At 61.9% G+C, this 425-nt stretch overlaps 1 protein-coding gene across 1 annotated transcript in view; it reads right to left on the bottom strand.

The window, feature by feature from the left end:
* The window catches only part of EMH_0071490 (uncharacterized protein), a gene marked incomplete at both ends in the record, with an annotated part of 3,862 nt that overhangs the window by 2,197 nt on the left and 1,240 nt on the right, over nucleotides 1-425 (bottom strand). Inside the window, one exon of the mRNA XM_013499108.1 lies at nucleotides 3-231. Within this exon, the coding sequence (XP_013354562.1) occupies nucleotides 3-231 (229 nt within the window). The remainder of the gene's footprint in view (nucleotides 1-2; nucleotides 232-425) is intronic.

Here is a 425-nt window from a genome sequence, read left to right as displayed (position 1 = left end):
AGCAACGCTCCCACTCTCGCAGCTCTAGCTCACTCTGCTGCTGCTGCTGCTGCTGCTGCTGCTGCTGCTGCTGCTGCTGCTGCTGCTGCTGGTGCTGCTGATACTGCTGCTGGTGCTGCTGCTGCTGCTGCTGCTGGTTGTGGTGGCGCTGGGCGTAGGGGCGCAGCAGCAGCAGCAGCAGCACGCCCGTCAGCTTGCTGCCGGGGACCTGCTGCAGCAGCCCGTTTGCTGCTGCAGCATAGCAGCAGCGCAGCAGCAGATCATGCAGACAGGCGAGGAGACCAGTACTAACAAAATAGTCAAATAGAGACAACAACACCCAACGGCTGCTGCTGCTGCTGCTGCTGCTGTTGCTGCTGCTGCTGCTGCTGCTGCTGTGGGCGGAGACGCGAAATTGCTGTTGCTGCTGCTGCTGCTGCTGCTGT

Source organism: Eimeria mitis, genomic scaffold (genome assembly GCF_000499745.2).
Source record: "Eimeria mitis Houghton genomic scaffold, Emh_scaff4002, whole genome shotgun sequence".
NCBI classification, from domain to species: domain Eukaryota; phylum Apicomplexa; class Conoidasida; order Eucoccidiorida; family Eimeriidae; genus Eimeria; species Eimeria mitis.
The sequence above is the reverse complement of the archived record's forward strand: the minus strand, read 5'-3'. Positions and strand labels throughout refer to the sequence as shown.